The following is a 21,744-nucleotide window of genomic DNA, read 5'->3' on the forward strand; positions in this document are numbered from 1 at the left end:
TTAACATGTACATCTGGTGGGGAGGGGCGGATTGGGAGAGAAAAAAATGAGATCCTCAGGCTGGCGTCCGAATGGATAACAAGGCATAACATAACGCAACTGGCTGGAATTTGAAGGCTATTCTAAACTGCTTTACTAGATCACTAAGCTGTACCGTAAAATGTTACATGTTTTTTTAAGAAGGTTGAAACAGGAGTACAAATGTATTTAAGTGTTAATAAGATTAGGAATTAGGATTAGTTACAAACAGCAAGCTTCAAGTCGCATGTGAAGTCCATCATTTTATTATTCACGTCATATATTGACAGTAATAATTTTCTGTTTTACACGGACACGAATGTTGCTCATCGAAACATTTTCTCTGTGATCTCCAAACAACAACAGATGCTCCCTTAACTCGTCGCTTTTGAGTGGGAGCTCATTTGCATTACACTTTAATGCGTTTGCGTGTGTTTACACAAATATGAAATCAGCGCAGTTAAAAAGATAACACGTAGAGTTCTCACGCGACGATATTTCTGCAGCAAGTTGGAGAAATGCTAACATTTACAGTAATGGTAACAAATGTACATCGAACAACAAGCCTTAAACAACTATGTGTTTGAATCTTTTTTAAAAATTGAATAAATATTTTTCACTGTACAGCTACAATATGTTAATTACCTCAAGCTTACTTAGCACAATGACACTCCTTCCATGTTCATTTATAAATGCTAACATTTACACTAAGACAAAAATACAACATTTATTCCATCCATCCATTTTCTTTGCCGCTTATCCTCACAAGGGTCACGGGAGCCTATCCCAACTGTAAACAGGCAGGAGATGGGGTACACCCTGAACTGGTTGCCAGCCAATCGCAGGGCACATGAAGACAAACAGCCACTCTCATAATCAAACATAGGGGCAATTTAGAGTGTCCAATTAATGTTGTATGTGCAAACTCCACACAGGCGGGGCCGGGATCGAACCAGGGACCTCAGAACTGTGAGGCCAGCGCTTTCCAACTGAGCCACCGAACATTTACTCCAATCATGCTGAATTCTACTCGATGTTGATGTTTTTATTAGCCGGTTGTCATGCTCTCTCAGCATTCTCATTTAATTTCTGTGAATAATCCTTGGTTGTAGGCCACCCCGATGTACGAAAGCGAAACTAGTGGAGCTCGTACACACAGAAAAGCAACAAGATTCCATCACGCACGTACAAACACGTGTTGCTTGGAATATTTCATCAAAGAGTTTATTCTGAACCGTGAAGACAACAGCGGCGCGTCTGGCGTGTTAGTTCTTCGTATGCTCAGGATGGGATCGTCTTTTTATTTTTTTAAATCATTTGATGAAGTCTGGCGTGATCAAACGGTCGTATTTCTTCTAGCGTGCAATTGCCTGGAGTCCCTGGAGACTCACTAATCTGTCATTGGACGAGTTCATTAGCCCCTGTGTGTGTGTGTGCGTGCCTGTGTGAGATAACACAACAGGTATTTGTTCACCCCGGGAATCCACGTGAAGCGGAGCATCACGTCGCCATATGCCAAGATCAGGAAGAAGAGACTCAATTAACACGCGGTTTGATCCCGGGGAAGCTCTACACTTTACAAACTGGGATCAAACCATTTTGGTGGCAGCGTGAGAAGCGCCAGACGCCGGAAAACAAACACCAAAAACAACACTGACAGTTGGCTGTTTTATCACGTTGACGGGTCGAAGATAAAAAAAAAAACAAATTCACCCGAATAGGAGTGTGTTTTCAAATCAAAAACACAACATTTTGGAAGTTATGAGCAACAAAGATAACGTAGTGCCACAAATGACTGGAACTGATCATTTTTAGTCAAGTTGTTATACTGTTGTTAACACCAAATCCAGCACCATAAGCAATGTTAGCTTGACTGTCAGCATCATTTTTGCAAAAGAAAATGGTTGACTGTTTAGGGCATCTGTTTTACAGTTCTGAGGACCGGGATTCAAATCTGTGTGGTCTTTGCATGTTCCCCCTGTGCCTGCGTGGGTTTTCTCCGTGCACTCTGTTTTTTTCCCATATCCCAAAAACATGCAACATTAATTGGACACTCTAAAATTGCCCCAAGGTGTGATTGTGAGTGCGATCTCTCTATCTGCCCTCCAATTGGCTGGCAACCAGTTCAGGGTGTACCTCGCCTCCTGCCCGATGACATCTGGGGATAAACTCCACCACTCCCGCAACCCTTGTGAGGATAAGTGTCTCAAAAACTGGATGGATGTTTCTTTTCTATTTTGTAAGGATAATTGAGGCATAGCTAATTCAAGAGTCCATAATTAATCCAAGCAGTATGACTCTGGGGTGAAACGAAATTCATTCAAACAGGCACGATGAATTTAAAGGTGCTTTTCATTTCGATGAGAGGACAATGTTCATTATTCAAATGATCCGACACTAGAGATTTAAGCCAATTATTAAAAATCAAGTTATGTCGGAATATAATTGTAAATGAAGTGGCAAGACCGTTTTGATGCAAAATGCATGAAGGACCTTACATAATGTTGATTTTGACAAAGAATACTTTCAATTCATTTTCTGATACGAATCTCCTCGTCCCAGTTAAATTGCTACCCACATAATTTGCATTCCCGTAACCATAATCGTTAGCAGCACTGCTCGTATGCGTAGTTCTGAGCAAGATAATTTCTTCCAACACTGTTAGCATCATTGTTGTTATGTGGGGGGTGGGGTGGACATGATGTGTTGTTATGACAACTGTTAGCATCATGAGTAGTATTCCTGCTGGCATGATGTTTTGCGTCATTGATAACGTTCTTGTGTGTAACCTCTTAGCGACATTATTAACGTTGCTTTCAGCATTTCACCAATGTTGAAGAATTTATTGCATCACTATCAGTATAATTGTCGGCAAACTTAGCACTGCTGTAAGCACAATTTCTTTGTAAAATTGTAAGCACCACTTTCACTGATAGCATCATTTTCAAATTTTCCTTTCTGGCACCATTCGTAGCATCATTGCCAGCCCCGCTCGATGTGCAGTAACATTGTTGGCATCACGTTTTAACATTATTAACTGTTACCAACATTTTTAGCAACGTGGTAGGATAATTTTTAGCAAGGTTATTTGCATTGCTGTTAGCATAATTTTTCACACCACTGCATCAGTGTTTGCATTTTTTGTCTTTAGCATTGCTGTGAACATAATTGTTACCAACACCACTGTTATTTTATTTGTTAGTACCACTGTAGGTATCATGTTTTGGCACATTGTTAGCAATTCTGAATATGCTTCTTCTTATTATTGGTGGCTAGGATAGGGAACTCATAGCCACATGGTACTATTGATGTCTTCCGTCCATCTTGACTTCTGTCAAATATGGTTCCTTAGGCTAGAAAGGCCTGCTATATTGTTAATAATTTGCATCTTTTTGGTCAGCCACGCGTTATTTGCCCTGATATTTTGCTCTCGTGATAGAATAAAGTGAGGAATGCTAAATGCTTAAGCTATCAGGCCCAGTAATGGTTTGACGAGGTCAGTATCACTCAAAGACAAATTCCTGATTCAAGGACCTGATGAATGAGGGGGGTGAAGGAAATTCATGGGGGACTCAGGGAGTTTGATGAGCCCCAATCACGGGTCTCCACTGGGAAGGTTATCAATAGAGCTCTTCTGGAAACATCTGCTGCTCTGTTATCCATCAGGTTGCAAGCAGGGGTTCTATCGGCAGGAATTTATAGCGCAGCCTGGATGTTTTTAGTGCAAGGGTGGAAGTGTCGTACAGGTTGCGTAGCGGCGTACGTCACCATCATTTGAGGTTTGCATCAGTGAATTTCATCATCACAAGATCTTGACGTGAGGAAGGACGCCATCACTGCTTGTAATACATTCGTTTTGAATTCCACGTTGAACAAGACGGGATGCTCTTGATAGATTGTGGCCTGCGCGTTGCCCTGGTTTTATCTGATCCACCATGTGAGCTGGAATGTATCATGCTGGGATGGGAAATAGATTTCTTTCACTTCTGGAAAAGGATTCATGGCTTCCATAGGTGGAATTAAATTGCTTGTTCAAGTGGCCTTTCATGTATACTCTAAATTGCACCAACGGGTAATTTAGTCTTCAATTGATCGGCCATGAATGTTTTGGAGATGTGGGAGGAAACCGAGCGGCATGATGGGGCAACTGGTTAGAGTCTACCTCACAGTTCTGAGGACCAGGGTTCAAATCCTGGCCCTGCCTGTGTGGAGTTTGCATGTTCTCCCCGTGCCTGCATGGGTTTTCTCCAGGCACTCCCTTTTCCTCCCTTATCCCCAAATCATCCATTCATTGGAGACTCTAAATTTCCCCTCGATGTGATTGTGAGTGTGGCTGTTATCCGTCTCCATGTGACCTGCGATTGGCTGGCAACCAGTTCAGCACTCCCATAACCCCTGTGAGGATAAGCGGCTCAGGTAATGGATGGGTGGATGGAAGGATGGGAGGAAACCGGAGTATGAGACAAAAACCCAAACAGGCATGGGGAGAACAGGCAAACTCCACATGGTGGAGGCCTAATTTGAACCCAGGACCTCAGGACTCTGAGGGAGATGTTCTAACCAGTTGTGGACAATGCCGGCTTAAGGTTTCTAGCTAATTATTAACTAATAATTGTACTTAAAGTGCTGTTGATAAAGATAAGAACATCCACACCTCCACCAGATCATTGATTAGCAGGCGAGTACGCTGGGCGTTGAACTAAACGTCCAGCCTACTAGCTTCATGGTAACAGCAATAGTCATAATTTTGCCAATTATCATGCTACCAGTGCTGATAAAATTGCCAACAGGAATAAGATGATAAACTGAGCAAAAAGATCTCTAAGAAAGGTACTAATATCGCAAAAAGTGATGTTAACAACATTGCCAACAATGATGCTAAAACAAATCCTTACATTCTGACATTGACAATGACATTGCATAGTTGTCGAAAAAACAATTCACATTCAACATATATTGCTCATTTTTTTGAAGGTGTCTTTAAAGAAAAGCTTGTTTCAAAAATGGAATTGTGATATTGCACGTTGAGTTCAATTTGCATCCAATCATGCCTGCAGGCTTGTGTCTTTTTGGCACACAGAATACAAACCATTGCAATGCAATACAATTTAATGTAATAGAGTACCTCATGGTCCGATGAAAGCAAGATGAAGTCGGCACTGGGGCGGCTTTAATTGACTCCTTCTTTCATGAACGTGAAGTCAAAAGTGTTGAGAGACAAATGAAAATGTTGGAAAAGAGAGCCGGTCTGGAGCCTTTTAACACTTGTTAATCAGTAAAACACAACCATTTGTACACCTTCACAGCCCATGTAGGGTTACAATTTATTAGGTACACCAGATAATGACGTCCAGTTTAGAAGTATTGAGCAAACGTTCAACTGTGGGCAGTAACACAGCCAATTAAATACGGTAATAAAATGTTATCTAAAATATTCAATCTTAAATCCAAACATTATTTCATGACCTTTCCTGATCTGAATAATTCTGTAGATTTTTTTTGGAGAAATAATTTCCGTAAATCGTACAAATTTGCAAAAAAAAAAAAAAAATCTGGAGGTGGGGGTTGGCATCAGGGTGGGGGTTTAACAAAGTATTCTGTCGACATTGACTATCTGTAATCATGAAGACTCGAGACTGTATTGCGGTAGGCAAGGTGCAAATCTTCCGTGAGGTATATTTTATCAGTACAATCTTTCACCACATTTAAATTCATTGTATACTAGTAAGTTTTTGCGTTAATAAGTTTGCGGAATGTCAATGTTCTGGAGGCACGTGGCACAGAGGGAGGACGGCGTGACCAACGCTTGTAAAGAAGCTTGATAAGGATAATGGGATCAAGAATCCATGGAATTGGATTGAATCATACATATATACACACACACTCACTCCACCAACACCCTCCAAAATGGTGGCAGAGAGCGAACGTCGAGAAGGAGGCGTGGTAAGGTCAGGGAGAATTTGCAGTTTCCCGCCTGCATGCCCGCCTTCACCTTGTCATTTGCAGTTACCTGGCAACAACCAGCACAACAACATTGACTCCTGATGAAAAGTGAAACTTGGGCTGGCCTAACTATCATTTGCTAATTATCATAGTTACACAGTTAACTGAAAACTGAAAATCTGGATATAGCGATTACGGGGTATCGTATGATTATGTTGGCATGTTACATCATTCCGTTCTCCTGAAACACTGCGGGGTTTTTATCGAGTAGACTTGATAGTTGATGATGGAAGCCTGTTTGTGCCAGTTTGAGAAGCCTCATTATCACTCGGACTTTCAAGCGTCGTTCAGTCAGGCCATATCATTGTCTAAAAGAAAAAAGTGCTTTGCTGCCATTTTGTGGCATTTATAGGCAATTATAAACTTTTTTTTGGGGGGTGAATTAAATCATTAATGTTGGAGGGCTCAACTCCACACAGTCAATAAGTCAAAAACTATAAACTGGCTAGTGGAGAAGTCGTAATTGGTGATTTTGGTTGTGTCTCCTTCTTCAGATGCATTTTATTTGAAATCACATTTAATTTGAAAGTTATCGTTCCAAGATACTTTAGAAACGGTATTCAATTGTCAGTTAACTAAAATCAATGCGAGTGAGAATGCTACGTCGCTTGGGTACAAGTTGAAAGGTCATCCAATAGCAGCAGCTTTAATCTTATAAGTTATGACTTGTGACCCGGGGGAGGCGCACATCAAAGTGGCATGGGGGAGCGGGCTATGTGCTGATACGCACCTCCCATACAAAGGGGCCGTAATATCAGAGTGTCGGTGAACCCCTTTCACCCCGACGTCCCTGGGTGAGGGCCCTTTCATTTGTCGGCCATCAAAGAGGATGCCGGTGATGGAGTGCCTCATAATTCTTGCGGAGGATTTTTATGGAAAGACTAGGCACCTTTGAGCTTCTGTGGGACGACGCGGCAGGAGGGGCATCTCGAACATGCCGGAATCATACCCTGGTGAAGTTTGGAAACATCAGTTAGTGAAATGTATGAGACGGATATGTCATAAAGGCATCAGATGATGATAACCAACATTCTTTTTCTGTAGATCTTGTCCTGAGGAGGAGCCTATCCAGGCAAGATACCCTGGACTGGTCACCAACCAAGCACAAGAAACGTGGAATGGACAAACAATGGACAGAACATATACTGTATGCAAGTAGCTCGGGGGTCGTCACTCTTAAATACTCAGACTTTTGGACCATCTTCCACAGAGAGAAAAAAACCCTGCCCTGAACCATAAAACTAAAGTGAGGATTGCATATGTTGTGTTTCTTTTAACTCTGTATCTGCAAAAACTTTACTATTTTGCATTTAATAAACCAATGAACACAAAGTTTGATTTCCGGATGTGACAAAAAAAAATTGAACTCTGATGCTTGAGTTGGGGCTTACTTTCAAATAGAAGCATCAATGTCTATTTGAGTCCTCTATTCGTGAAATTAAAACTCAACTCTAATTATCTACCTGCAGTGAACAAAAAAATGCAACACAAAAAATGTGTCAAAATATTCTCACATGGAGGATGCAGTTACCCATTAATTTAACCCTAGAGAACCCAAGACATGCAAATCCTCTTTTAAAATTTCATGTGCCAACTAATCAATAAGCATCAAAGGAACACAAAAACATCACATTTGGAAAAATGTACTTCCGGTTTAGATAATGGGTCACTTACGACCCAGTGGACCATCCATCTATTTTCTCCCACTTCTCTAGGTTGGGTCACGGGGGAAGTAGCTTCAGCAGGGACACCCAGACTTCCTTTTCCCCAGCCACTTCTTCCAGCTCTTTTGGAGGGATCCCGAGGCGTTCCCAAACCAGCTGAGAGACATAGTCTCTGCAGCGTGTTCTGTGTCGTCCCCTGGGTTTCTTTCCAGCTGAGCCCCTCCCGGCTGACCAAGCTTGTCACCCTATCTCGAAGGCAGGGCCCGGACACCCTGCGGAGGAAACTCATTTCGGCCGCTTGTGCCCGGGATCTTGTTCTTTTGGACACGAACCACAGCTCGTGCCTAAAGGTGAGGGTAGGAACGTAGATCGACTGGTAAATTGAGAGCTTCACCTTTGGACTTAGCTCCCTCTTTACCACAACGGACTGATACGAAGTCTGCATCACTGCAGAAGCTGCACCGATCTGTCTATCGATCTCCTGCTCCATTCTTCCCTCACTCGTGAACAAGACCCCAAGATACTTGAACTCCTCCTTTTGGGGCAGGATCTCATCCCCCACCCGGAGAGGGTACACAACCCTTTTCCGACTGAGGACCATGGTCTCAAATTTGGAGGTGCTCATTCTCATGCCAGCCGCTTCGCACACGGCTGTGAACCGCTCCAGCAAGAATTGGAGATTAAGGCTTGATGAAGCCAACAGAACCACATCATCTGCAAAGAGCAGAGATGCAACACTGAGGCCAACAAACTGGACCAACGCGGTGCGCGTGGGCAAATGGTAGCCCGCGAGGACCATATAAGGCGTCCGCGAGGTATGTTCTAAAAATACCATCGGCCACAAATTGTTGCTGTTATTTGTGCTTTAAATTCTGTATCTGACTTGCTTACGTGACTTACAATTTTAAAATACCTGTAATGTCATTTACTACAATAAATTAACACGAAAACATTTGACGCACGTGTAATGAACTGAGTCTGAAATTTGCCACACACAGGTCATATAGCCCTTCATACGATCGGTGGGAAAGGAAGGCATCTCCAAGTATTTCCGGCTGTCCGGGTTGCCCAGTTGAGTTAAGTCTTTCATTACGCACCTTCGTGGCAGACGCGCACGAAGTGTATCCTAACAATCTTTTGGTACACGATAACGGCACTCATACAACCCTTGTGAGGATAAGTGGAAAAGATGGTGAATGAATGAATTAATGGTTCCATTCATTATTCTTTTTCTTGCCTTCATGGTTGACTTTCGTTTTTAAAATTCCCCACACGAGCTTGCCTTTATGGACCACAACCAGCAGTGTGTGTTTATTTACATTTGTGTATTTACTGTATTGTGTTGGCATGTCAGGTTTTTCACATTGATATCATTCTGTAACCTGTGGTGTATGTTACATTAGCAGGTAATGAGTATGGTTAAGGCAATGCTTTTTTTTTCATGTGGATCAGTGATATTCCTGTTACTTGTGAGGCCTCGTAGCTCTGTGGTTAGAGCGCTGGTTCGGTAAACCAGTGGTCGTGGGTTCATATCCCACTGCAGGCCTCCACTCCCTGGAAGGCAAGGCGTCAGGAAGGGCATCTGGTGTAAAAAAAAAAAAAATTGTGCCAAACATATATGTGCGTACATCTGAGATGACATGCTGTGGTGACCCCGAATGGGACAAGCTGAAAGAAACTGAGTGATATTCCTGCCACTTGGCAGCTGCTGAAATTATTTTCTTTTTTCTAACTTAGTTACTTTTGAAATCAAGTAATCAGCAAATAAATTACTTTTAAACTCGCGTAATCAGTAAAGTAGGTAAGTTACTTTTTCAAGGCAACTGTTGCAACACTGGTTAAGACACACTTGTTCGCTGACACTGTTGGGCACAAACACGTATTTGTGTGTCCGTTGGTTTTTGCCATTTTATTCAGGGTTCAGCATACTAACGGTATCAAAATTGGAAAGTGAATTTGTTAAAATTTGAACAATTCCAGGGGAACTGGAATAGTGGTCCGGGTTCCAATCGATTCTCAATTCTCAACAATCTAACAGTAAGCCAAGTGTCCCGGTAAGTACGTTGATAATATATTCACGAGAAGTAAGAATTGAATAATTGATTGCTTGATTAGTACATAAAGTAGATAAATTGAGTAGTTAGAATTTCTCTTGGTAGGGAATGTGTGCTCATCAATCAGTCAAATTTTTATGTCCAGGTGGCGGGTATTGAAGTGATGAGGAAAAAGTACAATTTGTAAGGTATCTGAACATGTGGCTGAACGTAGCAGATGCAAGCGAGGTTCAAAGGTCAAAGCAGTGCACGGGATGTCACTTGGGGAAGATGAGTCCTGCTCAGCAGGTGGTGAGCTCGCCATCAATCATCGCTCAGCGTTCTGAGAGGTCAGAGGAAACACGTGTGAACAAACCCAAGTAATGGAACCTCCATCCATTCTCTATTTTGTCCATCTGAGTGTACTTTTATATCCATCTATTTTCTGGGCTGCTTATCCTCAGACGATTCAAGGGAGTCCTGGAGCCTACATCCAGCTCTCATTGGACAGGAGGCAGGGTACACCCTGAACTGGTTGCTAGCAAATTGCAGGGCACATTGAAGCAAACAACCGTTCACACTCATAATCACTCCTAGGGGCAATTTAGAGTGTCTGATTAATGTTGCATGTTTTTGGGATGTGGGAGGAAAGCGGAGTGCCCAGGGAAAACCCACGCAGGGACCGGGAGAACATGCAAACTCCACACAGGCGGGGCTTGGATTGAAACCCGGTAACTCCCTAAGGCAGCACCGCTCGGCTCTGCCTCAATCAGGCGTGCTCGGCGACAACGCAATAAAGCACCCCGGCTCGACGGTGTTGCTCATCGCGTACTGAACAACCCCCTAAAGCAGCACGGCTCGGCTCTGCGTCACTCAGCCCCGTCCGACGACAACGCACTAAAGTTAAACTTGAACTTATGATGATCAGCTCATAATATGAAAACTCTTTAAATGTCTCAAGCTGTTCCTGTCAAAACAGTTGTTCCAAATTAATGCGCAGCACCTTTCGCCATAAGTTTATACGCATAAACAGGAACTTTACACTATCACATTTTCAGATATGAGTATATATGAAGCCTTTTGAGGAGATAAATTAGCAAATTTAAAACAATAATAAGTGATTTAATCATTAACTTTAGTTTGGGGAGTACAACACCTTTGATATAGGCTGCGGCAATTCTGCGACCATTGGTACAAGTGAGGTCAAGCCCTTAGGGGTGTACAATTATCGGGCATTAATGGATTGTGCGTTACTTCAATATTTGGCCACATAATGGTATCCAAAGAATCAGAATGATATACAGTACAGTACTCAAATGTCACACGTTACTTGATTTTTTTTCTTATAAAGTCTGGAAAAACATGCGTGCTAAATGTGTCAATGTGTGCATCGGGTGGCGTCGGGCTCGCTGGTGAAGGCTGCTGTGTCGCCTCGCCAGCGAAGACTGTCACATCGGCTCGCGGACGGCAGCGGCTATGAACACTTCCGACAATGGCGCACTTAGCCACTTGCGACGACAATGCCGTTATGTCGGGTCGGCTCTGTGATAAGCCACCTCGGCGGCGAAAATGAGCCACCCCAGCTGAGGCGCCGTGTCCGCCGGTCACGGCTCTGGCGAAAGCTGCGCGTCGGGCTCGTGGACGGCGGTGGCTCTGACAATGTTGCCGACAATGGTGCACTCAGCCGCATGCGACGACAACGCCGTAAAGCGGCCCGGCTTGGTGCCATGATAGGGGTGGCTCGTCTCAGCTGGCCACCGGCCTTGTCTGCCGGGGTGGCTCGTCGCGGTGCCAGGCGGCGATGGGTCATCTCCGCCGCGGAAATGGATTGGACGGGGAGGCGGTTTGGCAATCATCGCATATCATCTGAATATGGCTCGAATCAAAAATAATAATATTATAATAATATTAATATTATTATAATAATAGTAATATTGCCCGGGTAACGTCACTCGGTTGTGTGTTGTTCTCTTCTTCAAAAAGAGCTTCCGTGTTAGAAGGGGTGTGTTCGTCTCCTATAATCGGGTCCACCGCGTGTTTTCAATGGCGAATGTCCAGGGTGACGTCACGGACAGGGGATGCAGCCAATATGGCGACCACTTGGATGTCGAATGACACTTCCGCAACTCTGTACATGGATGACGCGCTCTCCACTCATTTTAATTTTTTCGTATAGACATTGAAGTGAATAATGCTATATGTATTTTTCATTACAATATCTATTTTAGAATGTTTATAGGGATAACATTTGACCTTTAAAAGACTATTAAAATGCATGAGAAAATTGCATCTCAACGACTGCATGCTAATGATAACTATAATGAAACATTACGTGATGATCTTTCCAGGAAGTTGATGAGGCAGACGGTGTTATCATCTTCCCAGGTGACATCATGTCCTCCTCACATCTGCTCCCAAGCTGTTGACACATGACCTTCACCTGGAGGTCATCCGTGGATATTCCTTCCTCACTTGGTGTACTTCTCCGGATGGAAACACTTGAACCTCAACTCCTGCTACAAAGCATGTTTGATCGCCTACGCTTAAAACAGGACATTAATTTTTTTTTTTGGGGGGGGGAGTGTTTGATAAAACTTTTTTTGCGTTTTTTAGAACAAAACCAGTAAAGGTATTCACTCCAGTACTCACCTATGCTGATACCAATAGTACTTGATACACAAAACTTCAATTAACACAATGACATATAATTGTTAACGAAGACCTTTCTTTCTGATTTAAGATTGCACTTCTCGATATTCCAAACTATTTCGGAGTGGTGGCAGGGACTGGGGAGGGGCAGGGAGGGGAGGACACTTCCTCAAAGACAGAATTTTTTTTGCCTTCAGCATTAGTGATTGGTCTTGGTCGCCTTCATGAGTACCTGCTGCTTGGACAAAGGGATGGAATACTGGGGAGGTGCCCGCTTGCCCTAATCCTGGTATTTCATCATGGGCTAAGGCCGTGCTGCTGCCTGTACCCGGGGTGCTCCACTGTGGTTCTCATCCCCCTCCCCCTTTGGATGTGTGGGGTCCACAGCTGACTGAGGGCTTATGGTCGAGTGTCAGCGCCTGCTGTCTTGGACAGGAACACTTTTGGGTCCTGTTCTGGTCACTGGGCGATGGTTGGTTTTTGGGTCTTGGGTGGGGAGGGGGTGCTCCACTTTCTTCTTCCAGCGTGGTAGGCTAGGCCGGACCTGCAGGAGTCTTGTCTTTTATTACACACACATTTTTATTACTCCTATTATACAAACTTCACATATTGGGCACATTCACATCTCATTCAGGGCCCTCTGGGGACATGCACAAGGCATGGTGGGCCCCAGGCTGGGTACCGGCACAACTGTGCTGGTTTCCGTGGCCTGGTCAATCCCCTGCTCTGTCCTGCCGGTCCTCCAGTTTTAATGCATTATAAATCTATCTGTGTCGGGAGGGCAGTGTCAGCCAGGTGTTCCTCCACTCCGGCCTGCACTCTGCGCCGCCATCTCTTTCTCTTGCAGATATTTAATGAGCCAAATACAATTGTGCATCCTTTGGAGCGGTGGTTGGCCTGGGGAGAGGTAATGGCTATGGATTATTAGTGTCCCCAATTTTAATGCACTACACAGGACCACACACGATCACGGTTTCTTGTTGGGGATTTGGTAACTAAAGTTCTAGGTTTGGTGGTGGGTATTCATATTTATCTTCACTTGACTCCTGGGGGCTGTGCACCCCCTGCCCCCCTCAGTTGTCAGGCCGCAGAGAGATGTAGGTCTGCCACGGGGCCCTTCCTTCTTCTCCCCTATTTTGGTGCCCTTGGCTGTCCGTCCTTATTCATGACAGGCGCTTAACATGGGCTCACTTATGTGACTGTTTTCGGGTAGTGGCTGGCTCCTGCATTGGGCCCTGTTGCTGGTTGGGGCCCCGATGCGCCCCGGAGTGGCAGGAGCAGTGACACTGATGGGGCGCATTAGGTGGGATAGGGCTTGGGGGGCCAGTGGTCCAGTGACTGTGTCCCTCTCTTTGGGATTCATTAGGGTGCTTCACTTGGGCATTGGGGTCCCATGCTGGAATGGTTCACTGGCTCGGGCCACCCTTGTGGGTGGAAATGGTGGTGCCCACCCTTCCTTAACAGCTGAGCAACTCCATACAACAGCTGAGTAACATCCATGTGATATGGTGTTCATTCACCAAGTTCGATAGACCGTTTGCTTGTGCTGGGAAAACAACACAGGTTACACTAACATCAGCTCACGATTCTTATAGGTGTTTAGACACTAAATAGAAACGCACTCGTCATTAACACTGCCTCACACATTTCCCATATCCTATCCTGCCTTTTTCTGTCTTCTCTTATTTTGTTCTTTTGGTTAGGGTTAGTTAATTATTACATATCCTCATCTGGTGTGTGTGTGTCCCCCCCAACCACAAAAAAGAACACTATTTCACTCTTGTCACGCTGCTTGTGCTCAAATAACTAGACTGTTGTTCTGCTGTGGTTCACATTGCAAGTCTCCATGTCTACGCCATCCCTGTCTCCCCCCTAAAAAACTTTTCTGTCCAGCTGCATTTCAAATCAGACTTTAAAAAAAAAAAAGACATTTTAAACTCCCCCGTTGCACAGAACCCGTTGCTACTTTTTAAAAAAAAAAAAAAAAAAAAGGGAACAGGTCTGTAGTACGCTTTTGTTAAAATACCCTAACAATCATAACATGTTTGTGGTTCTACATACTGCTAACCACAATGCTAACAATGCCGCGATATCAATGATGATGATAAAATGATGATGAAATTTTGGTCTCTGACAGAGGCAGAATAGCAGAACAGGGCAATTTCTCATCATCTAGAAATATATATGACAGATGCAAAACTGTGATACATGACACTTACCAATGTTGCTTACGAATATACGTACTAAGAGTGTTGATAGCAAAGTTGCTTACAAGAAGCTGGCAATGTTGGTCACAACATGCTAATGTTGAACACAAAAATGCAAACGGTGTTCCTTGCCATGTTCCTAACGTGTTCCTAACGAGTGAAAGGAATGTTGCTAACAAAGACATTATGTACAAAAGCAAAATGGTAACAGTGGTTCTTGCCATGTTTCCAAAATGATGGTAATTGGGGTGCTGAAAGCATTATTAATAAGAAACTATTTTTATTCTACATATTGATATGTACACAACAAGTGTCTTATGATAATGTGGCAAGGAAAAATAAACAATTGCACATCAGGTTCCACTTTTCATCTTACTAAAAAAACAAACAAACAAACAAATAAAAATAGTGTAACAAAATACCAACATCACTCGCTTCAAAATACCGCAATAATAATCCGAACAAAGCAGAGAAAGGAGTACCGGAACTTCGTGAAATACTGTAGTTTTAAAAACACTATGAGCAGAAGTTGCATCCTTCTTCGTGTAAAATATGACATCATTATCATCATCATCAGGCACTTATTAATGTTGCGTCCTGTTACCATGACATTCACAGATAACTTGTCTTCTGTCACATCATGTAAATGAGGACACCACATACACAAACTTCAATTTTTTTCAACTCATTACACACACAAAAAGGAACAAAAAATATTAGAAAAAAAAAGTTTCATGCAGTTAAAGTGTAACTTGCAAATGCTACCTAACGACCTTGTTCTTTAGCATACTGTTTGGAACGCAAAGCATGATGGCAAAGTTCAATTTTAACAATGATTGTGGGTTTTGTTGGAGTAATGAACATAATTTACGTAAAACAGCCTGTTGGTTATTCATTTCAGATATCTAGTTTAGCTTGGCCTTGGTAAGATTTTAGCAGGAGTACAAGGAATCTTTTGTGGAAAAAAACATGGAATGAAATTAACATGTATGCTAATATAATCGGAAGTGGCAACCAGGTCAAAATTATGTTAACAAGGCGCTAGCATAGTTGCTAAGATGGCTCTAGCAATATTGCTAACAAAGTGCTAGTTCTGTTGTAACAGGGATGGCAACAGCGGTGCCAGAAATATTGCTAACAGTAATGCTAACATGGCCCTGAAAACGTATGCAGTGGAAATATTTAGGAAAACAATGTTTTTAATTTGTCACTATGATGGTAACGTGACACCAATAAGTTTTCTAACCAGGTGCTAGCCATTATGGTAAAAAAACATACAACAGCAACATTGCTGACAATATCCTATTAGAGGTCCGAAGATTGATCAAACATGGGGCGACGCAAGTAAATATTAATGTGCTATGTGTGTTGGTGGTAAAAATGTTAATAGCTGTGCTAGAACCATTGCTTTCATTGACCAAGTTAGCTGACACCACACGCACCAGTCAACAATTTTACTAACAAATGTTAGCAGTGTGCTAATAAGATCCTAATAGGGCCGAACCATATAACTGGAAAAGTTGGAAAGATGGTGAGATGTTGATCTCGCTAAGATACTAATAAGGTACTATCAATGTTGCTAACTGAGCTGCAGTGGGAGTGTTCCTACTACCAATGATACAAACAGCATCCTGACAATAGCAATGTTTAATTAATACCTCATTTCGGACCAATACCAGTAGGATTATCCATTCGAGTGCTCACCAATACAGAGTACTGATAACATTAGTGCTTTTGATACATCTCATTTCAATTAATTTCTTTCTTTCTGACGGTAATAATGATTGCAGTGTACCGCCAACTACTTGTGAGGAGTTCTACCTCAAGGTCATACCAGAGGGTATTGGCAGCCTTCATGACTACCCAGTATTTTGAAAAGGGCCGGTATGAGGGTGATACAGATACCTGATATCAGTGTTTGCTTTGGAATTTGATGTGGCAGCGAATTGATAAAATAGTTGGAATGCTTATAATGGAGGAAGGACTGATTATGACTGGAGTTGTAAGGCAAAATTTTCAGTGAATGCCCCCTCAAAAGTGGGTCAGGTGGGAAGAATTTTGAGTTATGACAACTACCCTGGGGGAGGTTGGCCACTGGAGTCTGACTATCTCACTTAAATTGCTCTTCAACCGACTGCTCCCTGACAAAAATGTGCTTGTGTGTCAAAATGAGCTCATTTGCAGTAGTCTTTGCATCTGGTTTTCTTTCTTGTGGTGCGCGCGGGCAGCAGGTGGCTGGTGATGAAAAATTCACCGTTTGAGAGCAGCTCATGAGAGGAAGCGGGGGTGGGGGGGTGGGGGGATAACAGAGGAGGTGGGTTGGGTGACAGGCGGGTGGGGTGACAGTGAAGCGGCAGTAGAGGAAGGATGTTGAAGGCATGTAGTTAGGATAATGTATAACGACGAGGAGGATGGCCCAGAGCGGCAGGCAGGCCAGAGAGTTGAGCCCAGAGTGGTTGAGGGGGAGTCAGTGATGGGTGGGTGGGGGGTTATTCGGCAGCAGATAAGAACTGTCAACACTTTCTGGCTGATTCTCCACCATGGAGACACCACATAATTATTCATTCAAGAAGTGGGAGGGGCTTTGTACCTTTTTTTTTTTTTAACGAACATATTGTCCCCCTTTGTATACCGCACTACATTTATTCAAGTAACATTTTGGGTAAATTTCACTTGCGAGTGTGGTGTGAATGAACATTCAACTTTTACCCGAGTATTCATGTGAAAAGTCAGTACTTTTACTCCATTACAATGTTCAACATCCTGCTAGCTACTTTTATTCATTATTGCGTGCACTTTTAGACTTCCTCACCTACTTCCAAATACGGAGCCGTTGCGCTTTCCAAGCGTGATCACTAGTGTCATTTGACTCCAACTCACCAAACAAACAGCACAACCAAGTCACATGAGCGCACACGAACCATTTGCAGGCCAATCAAAGAGCAACTATGAGTGTTTACATAAAAAGAACAGCTTTGCCAAAACTTGGTTATTTAAGCCAAATTCTAATTTAGGAAAACACCTTGCGGTAAGTTACAGATGTTTCTCTCACCAAAAATTGTGTCATATCTCACTTTTCATAACTATGCTGGCTATTAACACATTAGCATAAGCACGGACTTAATGTATAGACTGTTTTCGACCATGTGACTACATCCGGGGCACCTGGCCATGTCGGATGGGTTCACTCTACTGACGCGCCGTTCACTCTATTGCTTTTGCATACAGACCGGAGTTACACAAATGTTTGTTAAAAGTGACGCATGATGGCTAAAAAGACTTTGGAAAGGTATCGGTGCTCATTGGATGTTGTTTCAAGAAACCATTACGGCAAGAAATGTGCTTTTATTGACAACATTGACCCATACGCCTAGGAAAAATGGAGCAAGAATTTCGAACTGTGGGTATCGGTAACCTATCCAGACATCGTCAACTATCTCCTTTTCTCGACAATCACTTATACCATGGACCAACTAAAGAATTACAAAGGTCTGGAGGCCTACAACCAATTCATCAATGGCTAGCCGCGGTACCCTTTGTGAGCAACCTGTCTCCACACTGCTAAGGTTAGTGTACCGCACAATGCAATTTAAATATGTACCGCATGATTAAGGTCCGCGTTGTTCAATTGTGTTGATTATACCAACGAAAGAGGTGTAGATTATTATTTTCGTTTTTGTTACCAAGAGGGGGAGAGAGAGGTTCAACCGGGACCAGTCCCAAGTGGAGTCCGCACCTCATTCTCCACTTCCACAGCTACATTTTTAACTCTACTCACGTAACAGCTAGCGGTGCGGTAACTTGTTTTTGCAAACTTATTTGAATATAACGGAAAATACAGATTTTGGAGACATGCATTGCATTCACACACGAGTATTATGTAGGCCCTTGGCCCTAAAGAATACTTCTCCTTCACAGAACTTAGTCATTGCTAGTAGGTGTGAAATTCTAAAAGGTATCCAATACTTACCAAGAACAAAATCCTCCAAGCAAATGCTGACATAAGGGAATGACTTAGCTACTAGATCGGCTCTGCTAATACGGAACAGCCACAAGTTGTCGCCGCTTTGTTGCTAACTGCTCCGTTTTCTCGCACTAGTTCTTAATCACAGCTGGCAGTCGAAAGAAAGACGCCCGCTTTCGTTTGAGCAACCGATAACATACAGTCGCAGTGCGCCCCCATTCGTACACTTTTCTGAAATGATTCCTGCTTAGTTTACGAGTATTCACCAAACCAAAATGGCTACTGCGTTCTCAACGTGAAAGAGTGTGACATCAGTCGAAAACAGTCTATTCAGACACAAAAGTCAATACAAACATTAAGAGCTGTTATTGCCTAGTTAAAAAAAAAAAAAGAACTTATTTTGGTATGTCTTGGACTGGATCAGGACTTGAGGTTGTAGTCATTTCAAGTGACTTAGACTCCAGTACAAAAACTGTGATTGGGACATTCCTACAAACACTGTTCTATTTTCTTTCTACTTCTCTGGAGGGGAGTCTTATTTCAGAAGGTAAAAAAGGAAATAGATCGAAAGTAGATATTTTGGTTTTGGGTAGAATATTAGCATAACACTGCAGAGAAAAAAAAAACACCTTCATAAAACCGCCGCTGTACACTTTTCTCAATGGAGAAGTCTTTTGACAAAACAGCAAGGGTATGCAGGATATGTTGTTAGCATGTTAGCATAGCACAGAGAGAAAAAAATAAACTAAACGGTGAAACTGGAAGTTGACAATGTAGAGATAGGGGCTGTGTTGGTTACCATGATAGCTTAGCAATAAGGCGCAAAATAAAATGAAAAAAATCCACTCTGCGTGTTTTTTCCACCTTGGGAAAACTCATTTTGGTAGGAAGAGTAACAAGTAGATCGAATGTGATAATCTCATGTGGTGAGTATGTTAGCCTTGCATTGAGGTGGAAAAACAACGAATACGACACTTGTCGGCAGGAAAAAAGATGAAGTCAAGGCATGGGGCGTACATGTCGAACCACCCCTGGAGGGACGTTTCAAAAAGCGGGCCACACAGTTCGGTTGGCAAAATAGATGCCATCAACATGCGTGTCACAAAATGGAGGTCTCGGCCGCTGGGCTAGAACGGGCTCTCATCCTCAGGAATAAAAGAGCCGTCCTTTCTCTGAGCCAATACGGTTGAGTCTGGCGAGCTGAGAGGGTGAAGGCGGCACATCGTGGCGGTACGGGCCTTTGGGGGACGCCATTGGGGAGGTCAGGGCATCCCTGGGGGAGGCTCGGTCCTTGGCTTCCAGCTCTCGCCGTCTCTGCTCCTGCCTGAGAAGCTCCTGGGCTTCCAGAAGGACCCTGGCATTGACGTTGGCCGTGCTGGGGAAGCCGTTGCGGGATCCCTGGTGGTAGCTAGAGTAACGAGGATTGTCTTTGGCTGTCTGGAAGACCTCGTTGGCTGGGTACGACTTTTCCCAAGAGTCCTGAGAGATGGAGCTGGGATTCTTTCGCGGTTGGCTGAAGACCAAAATAAATCCAAAATCAAACATTAATCCAAATATACAAAAATGACAACAACAACCCACAAATATACTCAAGCCATTCGTCCATTCATCCATTTTACACACCACTTATGCTCACTAGGGTCACAAGGCAAGCTTGGAGCCTTTCCTAGCTTACTCTGGGAGAGAAGTGGGGTACAGCCCAACAATGGCAGGAACTTTACAATTTTATGAAGGAAATGTTCAAGATTAACACTGAACTGTTGTGAGGCTTGGGGAATCCATGCACATCTTGAAAAAAAATAAATACAGAAAATACATCTCATTGAATATAAGTGAGACTTACAGTAAAAATATCAAATCCCAAGCCACTCGTAGCTGAGCTGACATGGCTGGTGAGGAAAAAAAAAATTATTCTACAGTTCTAACGGCAGATCCGTCTCCGCCTGACGAGGTACAAGCGTCCAAATGCAGACAGCGCCACCTGTTTCATTTCCTGACACCACAGATTCTATGAATAATGAGCATTCTATCAGCCAGCGGGAAGAAAACACACAATTGCCCTCCTTCTCATACTTGTTTCAAGTGAGCATCAAGCGCAGAGCGTCTTTATTTTCTTTTTTCGAGGAACACGGCTCTCTATCGCTGTTCACCGAGTCGAGTCAGAAAATAAGGCTTCTGCCGCACGCTCTGACGATTTACAATCTTCTCAGTCCTCACGTTCGCGTTGCATTTGGACAAAAGCGGCCGTGCATGAGCATCAAGGCCGTGAGCGTACTTGATAAACGCAACAATATACTGATATACGGAACGATAACGACAGCATACATAATAAATATCAAAACAAAGATGCATGTAGCAAACATACAGTTCCATCAACTTGTACTAATAAAAATGAACATGCAAGAACACAATCAACAAATGCGAACATATATAAAAATACACGGATATGCACATAGTGTTCCCTGCAAAAACATTGGAACAGCAAAGTCCATTCATTTGTTTTTCATCTATCCCAAAGACATTTTAGCTTCAGATCAAAAGATGAATATGAGACAAAAGTTCAGAATCCCAGCTTTTAGTTCATTGTATTTAAATGCAGATGTGTTTAAAAAAAAAAAAAAAAAAAACAACTCAGGACAGAGCGACTTATGTTTAAAGTCACCCCTTTTTTAACTGCGCAAAATTATTCTAACAGACATTAAATGAACTTAAAGAGAATAAAATTTAATATCTTACCTGCAATAAGTTCATTAAGCCCGCAACCCATTGACTTCACCACACTGTTGCATTCTTTGCTTGAAATGATTTTCCAAGGCTTTACTGGAACCCTTTTCAGGTCTTGTTTTGTTTACGGGGGTTTATCCATCCACTCTCCTCTTCAGGAGGTAAAGTACATGCTCTATAGAGCTCCTGCACCTACGTCACCGAAGTCACGTGACTGGCCATACTGCCGGTCTAACAAAGCATTGTTCATCGCTAAGTCAGTTGGAGACGGCACGAAAGTATGTCTTATAGCACAACGCCCAGAGTTTTGACCGATACTGTTAAACATTAAACGAAGGTACGCGGAAAAATGACACTTGGCAAAGAGGACCCATATTTAATGCCAAAGTTGATGTTTACACCGATAAGAAATGTTAACCCACTTGCGCTTGTCTTGGACAACCGTATCTACACATGTATCTGGTGAGTTGGTCGTTGAGATT

General features: G+C 43.0%; 1 protein-coding gene across 8 annotated transcripts in view; it reads right to left on the reverse strand.

The window, feature by feature from the left end:
* Positions 1-14,855: 14,855 nt before the first annotated feature.
* LOC133511217 (partitioning defective 3 homolog) overlaps positions 14,856-21,744 on the reverse strand; it is a 197,823-nt gene continuing 190,934 nt past the window's right edge. For all 8 annotated transcript variants that reach the window (XM_061839939.1, XM_061839938.1, XM_061839936.1 and 5 more), the window contains one exon: positions 14,856-20,051. In XM_061839939.1, the coding sequence (XP_061695923.1) occupies positions 19,685-20,051 (367 nt within the window). In that variant the 3' untranslated portion in view covers positions 14,856-19,684. The remainder of the gene's footprint in view (positions 20,052-21,744) is intronic.

The sequence above is a fragment of the Syngnathoides biaculeatus genome, chromosome 13 (genome assembly GCF_019802595.1).
Source record: "Syngnathoides biaculeatus isolate LvHL_M chromosome 13, ASM1980259v1, whole genome shotgun sequence".
NCBI classification, from domain to species: domain Eukaryota; kingdom Metazoa; phylum Chordata; class Actinopteri; order Syngnathiformes; family Syngnathidae; genus Syngnathoides; species Syngnathoides biaculeatus.